Source organism: Austrofundulus limnaeus, unplaced genomic scaffold, assembly GCF_001266775.1.
Source record: "Austrofundulus limnaeus strain Quisiro unplaced genomic scaffold, Austrofundulus_limnaeus-1.0 Scaffold1, whole genome shotgun sequence".
Taxonomy (NCBI): domain Eukaryota; kingdom Metazoa; phylum Chordata; class Actinopteri; order Cyprinodontiformes; family Rivulidae; genus Austrofundulus; species Austrofundulus limnaeus.
The window spans coordinates 9096780-9110419 of NW_013952403.1; the positions used below are offsets into that span (position 1 = coordinate 9096780).

Sequence of the window (13640 nt, forward strand, 5' to 3'; positions counted from 1 at the left end):
GTGTGTGTGTGTGTGTGTGTGTGTGTGTGTGTGTGTGTGTGTGTGTGTGTGTGTGTGTGTGTGTGTGTTAGAGATAGAGAACCCTCTCTACCATGGGTGACCTCATTGCCAACATTTAGCTTCTTCAAACACTCGTCCACCTGGCCCCCTCATACAGCCGACACGTTTGTTTACCTGAACGAGGCCAAATCTCTGACGGACAGAGACGGAGCGAGGCGAGGAAGTCYACATGAAATACTGCTCACATTTGAAGTTGTTTGGAGCTGTGACTCATTACTCTGCTTCCACGTCTGGGTTTCCTCGTATTTTTCTACTTTCTGTTGTGAGAACATGAAGCTAAAATAAAACTTTGTGAAATGTCTCTTTACACGGTGAAAACATTATGTAGGACTGTTGCATAATGCCAGTAGTTTGGTAAACTGAGAATGAGCAGCTGCCTCAGACTTTCTGTTTTATTTTTCTTCTTTTTTTATTTTCAACCAAATCTCTGACCAATCAGAGACGAGCAGGAGGAAACCTTAAAGAGATTTTACAGGATAGTATTTGGGTCTGTTACCTCACAAATGTCCTGTAACAGTTGGGATTTTCTTTGCAAAATGTAGACTTTTAAAACTTTTCTGTCTTGTTTTAGGGTCATTATTTTTGAAGTTAGCAAACAGTGCTAATCAACYTCACTTTCAGCTGTTCAGACCTCTTGACTTAACAGGCATTGTGCAAAAGTTTCAAGCCGTCCATACTTTCTGAATGTGATGCTTTCAGGTGCTCAGACGTTTTGCTGTTGTTTCCAGTCCACCAAACTGTTTTCAGAAGAAATTAACAAAAAACTACTTTACAGTAGAAAAGTTCACTTTGCTTTATCACTATCAACCAGTTACAGAAACACAGTATGTTCTCATGTTTTTGTTGAATTTCTTGAAAATACTAAAAATAACACAGTCCCATATACAGACAAGTATCTAGTAGCTCCAACATGATTATTCCTAATAAATTCTTAGCTGAAAACTAAATGATCAAGTGACGGATGATGCATCCCTTTGCATCTTTTTTAGGCCTTTGAAGGCAAAATTGTGAAATCTGCTGTTTATTAGCACCTCGCCAGTTTCTCACAAGGATAAGATTGAATATCAAGGTAAAGTAGCCAAAGTCCAAAATAAATATATTGAGACCTTTAGACAAGCTGAAGTTCATCAGAATCAACTTCAAAAGTTGTATTAAACTTTTGGGGCTTGGGAGCAAAGTATGATGAAATCACAGGTGGTTTAGGAGCTTTTCTGTGCTTATCAAGATATTAGAGGAGCAGCTGTGGTCTGTGTGAAGTGTTTACAGTCGTTGTTTGTTTATACTCGTGCAATCAGTGTTTGTTTGTTTTCTATTTATCACCCATCTGCTCAGAGTGACCTCCCAAAGAAACTACGAGTTAATTCATTCTTCAGGTTCTTTATGAAACAGTGACATCTAGTGGCTGTTTGGGTTATTACTGACATGTTTCTTCTGGCTGTCCTCCTCAGGGTTTGCCCGGCCGCGATGGTGTTGATGTGAGTGAACTTCACACTTTGTAGCAGAAGACAAAAAAGAGGCATTCTTCTTAAATTTAATAAATATTATCATGTGTATGTTTTTGCCTCAGGGACCACAGGGACTGCCTGGAAAGCCGGTAAGATTACTAACAGATTATATCCTCATTTTTATTCATCACGTGTTTGTCTGTTAGCAAAATATTTCATGAACCACTTGACAGATTATAATGAAATATGCAGAAAGGGATTACCGCATGCACGTCTTCAAGTGATTACCTTTCTGAAGTCAGATTGATTCAAAATGGCTGCCACAACCAACTGAACTTTAAAAAAAAAAACACACAAAAATAGATACTGCTCACTCAGTTTTGGAGATATTGAGTAAAAATTTGTTGTGGTGGTAGCTGAGACTGATCCTCAATACATATTCCAAGTGCCGATAAATACCACAAAAAGTTTACTTAAAATTTTCACATGAACTATTTAGCCAACTTTGCCCGRCTGTTAGCAAAGTATCTCATAAACTACTGGGGAGATTTTAATGAAACCTTCAGTAAAGAATTACTGAATGTGGATCTGAAAGTGAATAACCTTTGAAGCCAACTCACTTCAAGYTGGACAGCACAACTAGCTGACTTTAAAAAGCACAAAAATGGTTCATATTCAGTCAGTTTGGCAGATGTAGGGTTAACTCTTCATTTACTTGTAGCTCAGACTCACAAAACATACTCCAAGTGCTACTTACTTGGAAAATCATTATTGTAAACTAGCATTCATTYTTAGCGTTATTCCCATTTGTTTGCAGCAAAACATCACAGGAGCCACTGAATGGATTTTTATGAAACTCTCAGACAATCACCACTTTCTGAAACATATATCGCCGATTCCCCTTTGGATTCAGTCCATATTAAGCCAACCACCACAGCCAGTAAACATTAGTCAACATTAAAATGACTGTAACTCAGTCAGTTTATATGATGCGGTGGCTGAGAGTCATTAATAACTCGTGCTCTAAGCGCTATTGCATCTTGTGATATTGTGATATATTGAGGCTGCAGGTGCCTTTTTTCTTTCCCCCAGTTTTTTGTTCTAATTTTGAGACTTTGTTGCACTTTGCCCTGGTCACACTTGTTGAACTGATCGGCAGGGAGAAGATGGCGAGCCCGGCTATCCAGGAGTGCAGGGTCCTCCAGGTTCAAAGGTATCACTGAGCTTTAATTAAACTTGTCCACATCCGCCCACTGACAGTGACTGTATAACATTATTTGCACCAGGGGGAGCCAGGGGTAGGTCAGAAAGGAGAACGGGGCATGGATGGACTCCCAGGTTTAAAGGTAAGTGAATATATAGCAATTCTTCGAGATAATGTTTTTTTATATATAAAATACAAGCTTGTTAAAACCTCCTTACAGGGTGATAAAGGAGAAATGGGAGTGCAAGGACCTGAGGGACCTATGGTATGTTTATTGTTTACAACTACCTTTTTTTTGATGCCGGTTTTGTAGATGTTCTAATTGAATATCCTCTTTAGGGTCATCCCGGTGAAAAGGGGGCCGCGGGCTCCTCAGACGTCATCGATTTCAACGGCAAGCTCCTCGATGCTTTCCAGGTGAGCCTTATCACTCATTCCATCAGAACCTCGGTGCCAAATTTCACAGTGAAAGCCTTCAGATACGGCTGCGGTGAGAAGAACGTCCATTATTCGATCCAGAAGRGTATAACCCAGAACGTGTCATTCGTTTCCTCTCGACAGGCCATCAGCATCATCAGCGTTTCGGTAACGTGCTGCTCGACTGCTGCACAGGGTTTTTTGTTTGTTTGTTTTTCTTTTTGGTGGCGTGGCCACCTAACTAACAGCATTGCTCGTGTGCACTGTGTGTTCCCACCGCACATCCCACCTGCTTCAGTGTGACGGGTTTGTGTGGACTGGATGCTCAGCTGTACTGGATGTCACCTCACATCTACAGAGCCTGACTCTGTCTGCCCATATATTCATGAACACATGACTGCAGTAAATGTGTTGCAGCTGTGCTGTTTGATCAGATAACATGAAGCTTGAAAAGATTAGACATACCTAACCATAAAGAGAAATCTGCGTTGATTTGAGTGTTTTGATGCCAGTGATCCTGACGGTGTTGTTTGGACTATTTCACATAACTCTGCTATTGTTCAGTAGCAGTGTCTACAAAAACAAAAACCTGAAAAATAAAATCCTCATTCATATTAATTATTCAAGTCTAACTGCAACAAAAATCCAACCAATTCCACCCTGTCGTTATTCATGATAAAAACAAGACAAATGAAAACGCTGTGTGTAAAATACTGATTCTATCACARGATTCAACAGCAACAACTTGAAGTAGATGTTTACTGTACAACTTTATAAGTCTCTCACATGGTTTTGAAGGAACTTTAAGTCACTCTTCTTTCCAGCATTGCTTCAGCTCATGTTGGTTTGCAGCTGTTTGTTCCTGCACGGCTCTCTGATTCTCCCATCGCAGCAGTCTGAATGGATTAAAGTTTCTTTTTCAGACATTCTYTTGTAGATCTCCTGCCGGCCTGGGAACGCCTCGGGTCGAGCTGGAAAGTTGGGAGAAGAATGTCTGGGTTTCTCTTTTGGATTCTTTGCCTCCACAACCCGACTACAGATAAGCTGTAGAAGATGGAGATTTTGTGGACCTGCCGCTGTGTTTTGGATCATTGTTCGACTTCTGCACCAGATTTCAGCCAAGCTGTAGTTGTCGGACTTGATGGCCTCACATTTGATTTCAGAACATTCTGGTTTTCAGAGGAGTTGATGGTCAGCGCAAGGTGCTCAGGTGCTGTAGCTGCAAAACAAGCATCATCAACCATCCACCACTGTGCCTAACAGTTGGTATGAGATGTTTGCGTTGTTGTGCTGTTATTGTTCGGGGTTTTTTTTGTTTTTTGTTTTTTTGTTTTCAAACACGGTGCAATGCAAGTGAGACCTGTATCTAAGATGTAGCTCTAGCGAGTTTTGGTGACTTTGCTGGGACGTACACTCCTGCAATGACCCCGAGCTACTTAAACTCATCCACTTGGGGCAGGACCTCTTCCCCGATCCAGAGGAGGCACCCTACCCTTTTCCGTCTCAAGACCATGGTCTCGGATTCGGAGGCACTGATCCTCATTCTGGCCACTTTGCACTCGGCTATGAACTGCTCCAGCGAAAGCATCAGCAAGCTTTTAAAAACCTCCTTACAGGATGATAAAGGGTGATACAGGGGGATCTCCAGATCATGATCGGATGAAGCCAATAGGACTGCATCATTCGCAAAAAGCAGATGTGATCTTAAGAGCCCTAAAATAGATACACTCAACACCTTGGCTGCACCCATATGCAGTTATGAACAGAATTGGTGACCCTGGTGGAGTCCAACTCTCCCTGGAAATGAGCCTGACTTACTGACGGCAATGAGGACCAGGCTCTGACACCAGTCGCATGGGGACCTAACAGTTTGTATCAACGGGCCTGGTACCCCATACTCCTGAAGTATCTCCGACAGGAGTCCCTGAGGGACATGGTCGAACGCCTTCTCCAAGTCCACAAAACATATGTAGACTGGTTGAGTGAACTCCTATGCACCCTCCAGGACCCTGCTGAGGGTGTAGAGCTGGTCCAGTGTTCCACGACCAGGATAAAAACCACACTGCTCTTCCTGAATCTGAGATTTGACTATAAACCAGACCCTCCTCTCCAGGACCCCTGAATAGACCTTAACAGGGACGCTTAGGAGTGTGATCCCCCTGTAACTGGAACACACTCTGTGTTCCCCATTTTTAAATAGGGGGACCACCAGCTCGGTCTGCCAATCTAGGGGAACTGCCCCCAATATCCACGCAACATTGCYTAGTTATTGGTGGAATCTGTTGTAAGTTTTTCTGTACTTGGTATTTATGCCCTGGTACATAAAACCCTAAAACTACAAAAGGGTGGAGTTTCTTTAGCTCATGTCTGTAGTCTTGATTTTAATCTTTAGGAGTATTGGAGTACATGCCACTCTAAAAAAGATCACTATCTTTGCAGTGGTGTGTGTGCGTTTGATTACAACCCAGTCTGAGCCTGGTCCACTCTGTCGTGACCTGAATCCCAGCATACAGAGTCACGACACAACAGCCGGAGATCGTTACGAAGCAGGCGGCAAAAACATGAACCTGAGATCTTATCAGAAGCTTCTTCAGAGTCACACAGAGGGTCTCAGCACGGATTCCCTCACTGCGCGGCCCACCCAGTCTCAACCCATGTGCTCGTGTGTGTGAGGGGCAGCTCTTAACATGTTTCATGCATTCTGAAGCATCTTGATGAATTCAGTGTAAAACAAAGCCGACACTGTTTGTTTGCTGCTGTCGATCATTTTGCTGCTTTGTGTCTGTTTGTTTGCATTGAGCAGCCCTCACTTTCCCAGCCATGAAACATCCTGGATCAAATAGCCACTTCTGAATGTCTTTGATTTCTGATGTTTTCTTGTGTGTGTCATGGAGAACAAAGAAAAAAGTCCAAGAACCATACACCTCTGGGAGGCACCGTGGTTTCCCCCCTTTCTTTTATGACTTCAAGATGGCCTTCAGAGGGAGGAGGAACAAGTGTAACATTGTAGATGCAGAAATTAGGGAGCTTGATTTAGGAGGCCTGTCACCCCGTCTCAGTGAAAATATGGCCCGCATGTGCGTGCTGCTCCCTGTCCGTTGCTACTCGCATGAATGTTTGGGTTCTCCCCCTTTTGTCTCATCCAACAGCTAAACAGTCGTCAGATTGAAAAATTAAGCCAAAACCGCCTCATTCGGCGCCGTTTTCACAATCTCTGCGAGAAGAACTACTTCAAGTTTCTGTTGTGATCAGTTCAGCTTTGTTTGTTGAGTTTCTCCTCGCGATAAACACTGAAAATAAACAGCGGCAAACACGTGGCCGTCTAAAACAAATGACCCGTCCAGCTGAAGCCGATAAATTGTTGATTAAAGGGAGGTCAAAGTGGAGCAGATCTGGGTTTATGTCAAAATAACTTTGAAAGAAGTTAAATTGGAGCCAAATTCAACTTTTTCTGTTTGATTCCAGGGACCACCTGGACCACCAGGCCCTCCTGGCTTTCCAGGAGAAAAGGTAGCAGTCGATCTTGCATGAAATTGTTCTGTTTGATGAAGATAATTTAAAAAAAAAAGATGCTAAACATTTTCTTGTCTCAATAAAGTCCCTTTACTCCTCTTTGTCCTGTTTTTAGGGTGAGCTCGGGTTACCTGGACCAGCAGGTGTGGACGGAGAAAAGGTACAGAGCTGAAACCACACACTGTGTGATTGARTGGATTCTTTATACAACTTTTTTTGAGTCACAAATGTACTTTTTGCTTCTTGGTTCCATTTGTTTTGATCCCAATGTGGGACTTTGTCTTCATTCTTAACCTTCAGGGACCCAAAGGTGATGCCGGTGAACCAGGGCATCCTGGTGAAAGAGGAGAGAAGGGAGAGATGGGTCTGTCTGGGCCTGCTGTAAGTACTGACCCCACTCTTGTTGCCCTGAGGTTTCATTCAAGTAGGAAGTAACTCTTCATGGTTTCGGCTCAGGGTGTGGACGGACAGAAAGGGGAAAAAGGTGACTGCAGGCTGGACGACAACCTGGTGAGAAACAAAAACACACTGAAGCTTCATGAAATACATTGGTGTGCCGTTTTTCATTACMTTAGATTTTTGAGTCACTTTTAAAAGCAACAAATCCTATTTAAAGTTAACAACTTGAAAAAAAAGTATCTAAATTACATTCAGTTTCTATCAGAGAAGCCAGTTGTGTCACTGTCTATTGGAATCGAAACCACCATTAATGCCCCAATACCCATWCTGAAATACTGGTACCCCATTGAGTGTGTTACAGTTTACATTTTAAGTGAACAGTTTGTGAGGTTCGTGTTTAAGAAATGTATAAAAGATTAAATAAAATCTTATTTATTTTTATTTATATTAAAATGTTGCAGCAGTACATATCATGCTGTATATTTGATTTGATCCAGTCAGAGGGGGAAGGTAAGACACCTTGTACTAAGTAAAAGAAAGTCACTGTGTAATGTTTAAACTCTAACTCAATAAYTACTTGAAATCTGTACTTGTCTCTGTGAGTACACAAACTGATGTACTTCTATTTGGTTTGAAAAAAAATCTGGCATTGGGACACCCCTACAAGAAACACAAGAATGCCATTAAATAAACAGAAAAGGTTGAACAAAAAGAAAAACATAACCCAAAGAAACATTTGATAAAAGTGACAGGATCGGTGGAGGAACTGACCCAGGGCGCAGGCATCATTCAAAAGTGCAAAAAAGGTTTATTAAAAAGAGCAAAAAGAGGGCTGAAGGCAGCAAAACGTACAGGTTACTCAGGAGAATCATGGAGAGATATCACAGCACAGAGCAGAACCTACAAGGAGACAGAGACAGGACTTGAATACACTGAAAACTAATGAGTGAACAGAAAACACCTGGGGAGAAACACAAGGGGTAATCATCAGAGTAATGTGGGGCGGCTGAGTTGAGACACACAGGGGAACATAGAAACACTAGGAAAACCAAGGCATAAAATGACAAACCATGACAAAAAGCCACCTATTTTCAAGAGACTTTTGCCAAAGCGTGTTAAAACAGAAAACACACYACGTAAGATTAAAAAAAAGATATTAGGGGTTAGAAACGGAGCATGTCAAAATAGAAATGCAGCATTTATTTTATTTTATGTGAAAGGAAAGTGATCATGAAAAGTCTGTGTGTGTTAGTTTGTTTGCTTATGGCTTCATTTCTGTTCTTTTTGCAATCATTATCAGATTCAGATGATTTCTCAGCCGGGGCCTCCGGGCCCACCTGGGCCTCCTGGCGTACCCGGTTCTCCAGGATCCACGGTGAGTATTTGAGTCAGGTTTGTCGTCTTCTACCTGCTGCTGTCACAAACTGACTGTACCTGCTGTGTTTCAGGGTCTGCATGGGATGCCTGGTCCTAAGGTAAGCTGATCGGTCTGCTCTATGAAGAAGGCTAATTATTATTACTTTTTTATTATTTTTATTAAGCACCAGTTGTGTTGTATTGTCACCTCTCAGGGTGAACCAGGTGTTGGGATGAAGGGAGACAAAGGGGATGCTGGTTCTCCTGGACTCACAGTAAGCAACATCTGGGCTGTGGTTAGGGTTATATTTATATATTGTGTAATTTTTGATCCAGCACCAATGGTTTAATTTACCTGCAGGGACTAGACGGCCACCAGGGTCCACCTGGGCCTGCTGGGTTGGTGGGACTTCCAGGTGCAAAGGGAGAAAAAGTAAGACTTATTTTTTACCAGATGTTTTTATCTTTTAAAATGCAAGCAGTAATTTTAAATGTGTTTACAGGGAAGACCAGGAGAGCCCGGACTCGACGTGAGTTTCTCGTTGAGAATTTACTTCATGATGTTTTCATTTTAGCTGAAGTTTAACCCGTTCACCGCAATGATCCGCTCTGTGATCTGTTTGTGCTTCAGGGTTTCCCGGGTCTGCAGGGAGACAAAGGAGACCGAGGGGAAAGAGGAGAAAAGGTTGGCTCATAAACAGGAAATGTTTAAAGATTCTGGCCTCAGGTCTCGTCAGAGCAAGCATCAGTTTGCTCCTGACTCTTTCTGCTGTCAGGTTTGATGTGTGTCGAGTTTCTAACTCGGTGTCTTTGTGTCCCAGGGTGACAGGGGGTCGGTAGGGAAGAAAGGTCTGAAGGGACAAAAAGGAGAACAAGGTCCTCCCGGACTGGACCAGCCGTGTCCTGTGGTACATCACTCCCATCCACACACACACACACACTGAACTGCTTCTCTTCCAGCCTCGTTACTGTATCTTTATGTTCGTCGTTTCACTCTCAGCATCATGGCTGTGTCTCAACGCAGGGTTTGCAGCTCATGTATACCAAAGCCCTCTGAGGCCATACCCTTCAAAGTCCAGGTCAGCTGTAATATAACGGCTGTCTAGTTTTTGGATGACGTATGTTCGCATGACCACGCACTACCCTGTTACCATAGTGTTATGTTCTATATCACATCACCCATTAAAACTTAATGTGTGGGAACGTGCATCTTTTCGTGGGAGGCATAARATCCCAAAATTCTATATTTCCAAAAATTTTTGGTCCATGATGACATTCAGGTTGCGTTCACACCTGTTTAGCCGGCTTTAATCGAACTCTAGTACGTTTGCCTGGAAAGTTCGGTTCATTTGGGGAGGTGTGAACGCGTAAACGAACTCTGAATCAGACCAAAAAAAGCAAACTCTGCTCCGCCTGCAAACTTAAGTCTCGGTTCGTTGAAGCGAACTCTGGTGCTGTTCGATTGCATGTGTGAACGCCAAGTGGACCACAGACCGTCCCAAAAGCAGGAAGCGGACTGTAACACAGGGCTCTCTGAGTAGCTCCATGTCTGTATAAGGTGAATATCACTGCTGTGAAGTTGGACGTGCTCCTTCTTGGTGAACGCTGCCTCACATGGAGCCGCCTCAACCACTTTGTGTAAAAAAAACAACGTTCTCCTCGGTCCCGCCTCATCCTCCACTTATGCTGAGTTCATTGTTGAAGATTGTTTGTTTGGCACATTTGCCAAAAACAAAAAAAATAAATAAATCCTACAACCACTAAAACCTGACGTCACTCCATGTTTGCTTACATTTTGTGAAGAAGGAAGTTGTGCTCAGTGTCTTCTTTGGAGGTTTTTGTATAGATTCCTTCAGTGGGTGGTTCTTGGTGCAGTGCCCCCACAGGCGAGGGAGGGAACAGGTTTACAGGGTTTAGTTCATTTGACAAACCACACCAACTGAAAATGTAAACAAARCTTGCAATTTTGGTCCCAAATCAAACCAAGTCTACCGGAATATCAGGTGTGAATACGAGCCAAGACTTCAACTTTTTTTTTTCCTGTAAAGTCTGGTGATGATGGAGTGAATCTCYTGGGTCAAAAAGGATAGTCAGATGCATCTTTTGTTTTTTGGAGMTTTGAGGGCCGCATGAGAAGGAGCCCAGAAAATGTGACAGTCTTCAGCGCAGTGCAGTGATGTAACCTGCAAATACACGCTACGGAGGACGCAGCCCCCAAATTGAGACACAGCCAAAGTCTTTTCTTTCCTTTGAGTTTTCTCCTCTGTGTTGTAAATGTTTACTTCCTGACAGGGCTGTGATGAGACTAAAGGTCTCTCTGTGAAGACAGCGCCTTCTTCGCCTGAAACTCCTCCTCTTCCTCCTTCAGGCCCCGAGGCCCCCTGTCCTGTGGTACAGTATCTTTTCTATCCTTTCTCGCTTGCTTTTCATCCCTTTGCTGTGCACCTGTTCAAACATTTTACCTCCTTTCATGTTGTCTCTTCTTCTGTCAACTCTACAACACTTGGTAACGGTAACAAGAAGATGTGGAACATTTAATGTCTTCGCGTTCAGTGATTTGGCTGTTTCGAATCAAGAATTATTGTGAATGATGCATTATTTTGACTGACAAAAAAAAGAAAAAAACAATTGCAAATACAGAGTAAAAGCAGACGGATTTATTCAGCAGTTCTTTCAGCACGGTCTGAGCTCATACATTCACAGGACTCCTTGACCAGTTAAGAAAACACCAACAAGCTAAAGAAACTGTTACGCAACAGCATAGACGTTGAATATCAGCTAGCATTCTTTTGCATCAACATGTCAGGTTTTTTTTTTAGAAATAATTGTTTTTAACGCCTGAAAAACAGTGTATAAAATAAACCCTCATTTGSCTAGCTGTGTATTTAATGGCTGAATTACAGCCCTTTGTAAAATTAGCATTAGTGGTTAGCTTAAATTGGGACTAGCAATCATTCTTGTCTACACCACAACTAATTTCAGCTCAATTAGTCTTAAATCGGTCGAATTATAGCCGTTTAAATGTAGCTGTGGTGGCCATTTTAAATGCTCAAATCCATGGTCGTACGTGCCSTCCTAGATAATAACACCTTGGCCACCCCAATGCCACCCGTTGCAAAAAAAATCTAGCTCCGCGCTCGTCTGCATCTGAGAAAGAAAAACTAAAACGAATGGCTCTCAACTTTCTGCAACTTCAATCCCATTGTTCATTTTAGAGAAAGATTTGAATTGATTGTGAACATCACAATTTCAGATATAATGTTTTGATGAGCACCAAAGGCTATTTATAGTATTGACCCTACGTTTTCTTGTTTTTGAAGCAAGACGATTGCAGAGCCATACATTAAACATGCATCAATAGTCCTTTTATTTTTTTTCTATCTGCAGGGACACGATGGCCTACCAATACCAGGCTGTTGGCACAAGGTGAGTGTTTTCATTTGATCAACTAATGCCACYATAAGCTATTGTTGTAGATAGGGTGCAGCTTTAAAGAATAAGTAACTCATAATATTGTACTAAAATGACATTTATTGGCTCTGATTTAACACAGGGGCATTTTGTAAGTAAATCACAGTGTGTGAGCGAGTTTCTAATGACATAGCATGCTTTTAAAAAAAATCATAATACCTAAACACTAACCAGTCCTCACTCTTCTTTCTTTGCAGTGATGACTAACCAGCAGCATGGAGTCTGTACATAATAATTTGGTATATTTTGCAGCTGAATACCACACCAACAACCCGTTTTTATACCCCCACCTTTTTTTAATAAAGCTCTATTATATAATATATTGAAAATTTACGAACATTTTGGGMTTTTTTTAACTCACAATCCAGCGTTGTGAACGCAGCCGTAAAGCTGGCAGTGTGGACTTTTAGTTTCAAGGACAGCGGTGCTGGAGTGAGAGGAGTGCCTCACTAACAGAACTTTTTGATGTGACCACGAATGGTGTGCCGGAATGTGTGAGCGCGCTCAGGCGGTCTCTCCAATGGATGGATGTTTGAGCGGATGGACTTGTTTTTTGTATATTATTGATGAGATGAAAGAGTGTGTTGTCAGTGCTCTCTTGTCCTCTCTGTGTTTTCTTTGGGAAAATAAAAAGGAGGAAATGGCGAGGCAGAAGCTGAAGCGCAAGCGTCTCTCTCAGCCCTGAGAGATGGAAGCAAACCTGGATGAAAAGGACAGGAAGGAAAAAGGCTGAGTGGCTTTCCCCACCTCTGAAGCAGAACTTGCTGGAGCACTTGGATCTTCCATTGAGGGACTTCTCCAAGATTCGGAGTTGGGGTGTGACCGAACTCTCCACTTCCACATTTCACCTCAGATGTGGGGGGAAAAGACAACCCTGTTGCTGATGTTGTCGTGTGATCGATTGAAGTTATTTGGGAGTCACTGGCACATAAAGGAGGGCTTTGACTGTGCAGATACGTTGGATGTGTTACCGTGATATTCTGTACGAGTTTGATGTAAAATATTAGTGCATGATCCGTGTTGTTTGGCCCAAGATAAAAACGACAGAACAAACCTGTTGTTTCGCAGTGAATTCGAGTGTCGTTTCTTCAACTTGTGCGCTGTTTTCAGTTGAAATCTTCTCTGTTTCCCTCCAGTTTCCAGTTTGCATTCCTGTGTTTTGCCTTGAATTAACAGGTAATGAAAGTTAAAGGCCAGCAAGAAGGAACCATAAGCAGTATTATTAATTATTGATCAGCTGTTGTTTGTGTTTTAACTGCAAAGGAAGGTGTGTTTGACCACTGCTTCCAGGTTTGTTTCTTTTATTTGGACAACAGTAGAAGTGTTTTTTGCTGCTGACTTGTATGTGTTTATTTTAACATGACTTTTAAATCAAACACATCTGTTGTGTTTTCTTTTTTTAAGGACTTTATTGGCTTTCATTAAGCAACGCACCTGTAACTTCATGCATTTTATGAGTTTCGTGCGTTTTTTGTGTGTACTTTCCGTATCACATCTCTCTCAGATGGCATTATTTCTTGGTGCTTAAGCTCTTTTATTTTGAAGTGTTTTAAGGAAAACACTATTTGAAAACTCACAGTTGATAAAGACATTGTTCTGGCTGGTACTGAATGTCAAATATTAAATATTCTTAAGTAGCAGGATTCARATAAACAGAATGGAGACAAATACATTAATGGGGAAATGAAGTTGAATAATTTTAATGTAGGCTTCATTGATAGCAGCAGCACTTTTTAAAAACATTTTACCTAATTGATCTACACTAATCTGTATTC

At 42.0% G+C, this 13640-nt stretch overlaps 1 protein-coding gene across 8 annotated transcripts in view; it reads left to right on the forward strand.

Moving 5' to 3' along the window:
• The window catches only part of LOC106517595 (collagen alpha-1(XXIII) chain), a 195556-nt gene extending 182315 nt beyond the window's left edge, over positions 1 to 13241 (forward strand). For 4 of the 8 annotated variants that reach the window (XM_014008537.1, XM_014008520.1, XM_014008562.1 and 1 more), the window contains 21 exons: positions 1509 to 1535; positions 1628 to 1654; positions 2665 to 2718; positions 2792 to 2851; positions 2930 to 2974; positions 3049 to 3126; positions 3271 to 3294; positions 6592 to 6636; positions 6755 to 6799; positions 6940 to 7020; positions 7096 to 7149; positions 8339 to 8413; positions 8487 to 8513; positions 8610 to 8669; positions 8756 to 8827; positions 8898 to 8924; positions 9026 to 9079; positions 9216 to 9302; positions 10687 to 10785; positions 11782 to 11820; positions 12500 to 13241. In XM_014008537.1, coding sequence (XP_013863991.1) covers positions 1509 to 1535; positions 1628 to 1654; positions 2665 to 2718; positions 2792 to 2851; positions 2930 to 2974; positions 3049 to 3126; positions 3271 to 3294; positions 6592 to 6636; positions 6755 to 6799; positions 6940 to 7020; positions 7096 to 7149; positions 8339 to 8413; positions 8487 to 8513; positions 8610 to 8669; positions 8756 to 8827; positions 8898 to 8924; positions 9026 to 9079; positions 9216 to 9302; positions 10687 to 10785; positions 11782 to 11820; positions 12500 to 12550 — 1131 coding nt within the window. In that variant the 3' untranslated portion in view covers positions 12551 to 13241. Of the gene's footprint in view, positions 1 to 1508; positions 1536 to 1627; positions 1655 to 2664; positions 2719 to 2791; positions 2852 to 2929; positions 2975 to 3048; positions 3127 to 3270; positions 3295 to 6591; positions 6637 to 6754; positions 6800 to 6939; positions 7021 to 7095; positions 7150 to 8338; positions 8414 to 8486; positions 8514 to 8609; positions 8670 to 8755; positions 8828 to 8897; positions 8925 to 9025; positions 9080 to 9215; positions 9303 to 10686; positions 10786 to 11781; positions 11821 to 12062 lie in introns of all 8 variants that reach the window. The other 4 variants (XM_014008545.1, XM_014008528.1, XM_014008573.1 and 1 more) reach the window with 4 other exon arrangements.
• The last annotated feature ends 399 nt before the right edge of the window (positions 13242 to 13640 follow it).